The sequence below is a fragment of the Penaeus monodon genome, chromosome 19 (assembly GCF_015228065.2).
Source record: "Penaeus monodon isolate SGIC_2016 chromosome 19, NSTDA_Pmon_1, whole genome shotgun sequence".
Lineage (NCBI taxonomy): Eukaryota > Metazoa > Arthropoda > Malacostraca > Decapoda > Penaeidae > Penaeus > Penaeus monodon.
In genome coordinates this window covers 44,137,690-44,138,203 of record NC_051404.1, presented here as the reverse complement: position 1 = coordinate 44,138,203, position 514 = coordinate 44,137,690, and the positions used below count along the sequence as shown (strand labels likewise).

Sequence of the window (514 nt, the reverse complement as noted above, 5' to 3'; positions counted from 1 at the left end):
TAAACATTATGATAATGATAATGAGTAATAATTATCTTACCAAATATACCAATATATAACGATAAAACAGACAGTCCAACAAACCACCAATAATTTATTTAAAAAAACAAATAAACAATGATATTAATGATAGAAATAAAAATACTTATTTCGTAGTCCAGCAGCCAATTCTCAAGTTTCCCGTTTTCTTCCATTTCCTTCTACAGACGCACCGGAAAACATCCTGACGGAGGAACAAGTGAACGCCGACAGAGGAACGAAGGTCACCCTCCAGTGCTCTGCCGAAGGAAACCCGACACCGAAGCTCACCTGGTCGAGGAAACCCCCAACGCCTAATAGGTAAGAACAGGCTTAGGGGAGGGAAAAGGGAAGAGAGAGACCGATCTGTTGTTGATTACGACTACGATGGTTTTCGAGCTGTTTATGCCTCTACTTATTTGCATAATTCCGCCCTTCCTAATTGGGTTATTCATCTACTTGCATAATCGTTCATTATAACTTTGCGGGTCGAGTT

At 39.9% G+C, this 514-nt stretch overlaps 1 protein-coding gene across 1 annotated transcript in view; it reads left to right on the top strand.

The window, feature by feature from the left end:
• Window positions 1-514, top strand: part of LOC119585415 (myosin light chain kinase, smooth muscle-like) — a 13,868-nt gene that overhangs the window by 4,400 nt on the left and 8,954 nt on the right. Inside the window, exon 2 of the mRNA XM_037934076.1 lies at window positions 207-339. Within this exon, the coding sequence (XP_037790004.1) occupies window positions 207-339 (133 nt within the window). The remainder of the gene's footprint in view (window positions 1-206; window positions 340-514) is intronic.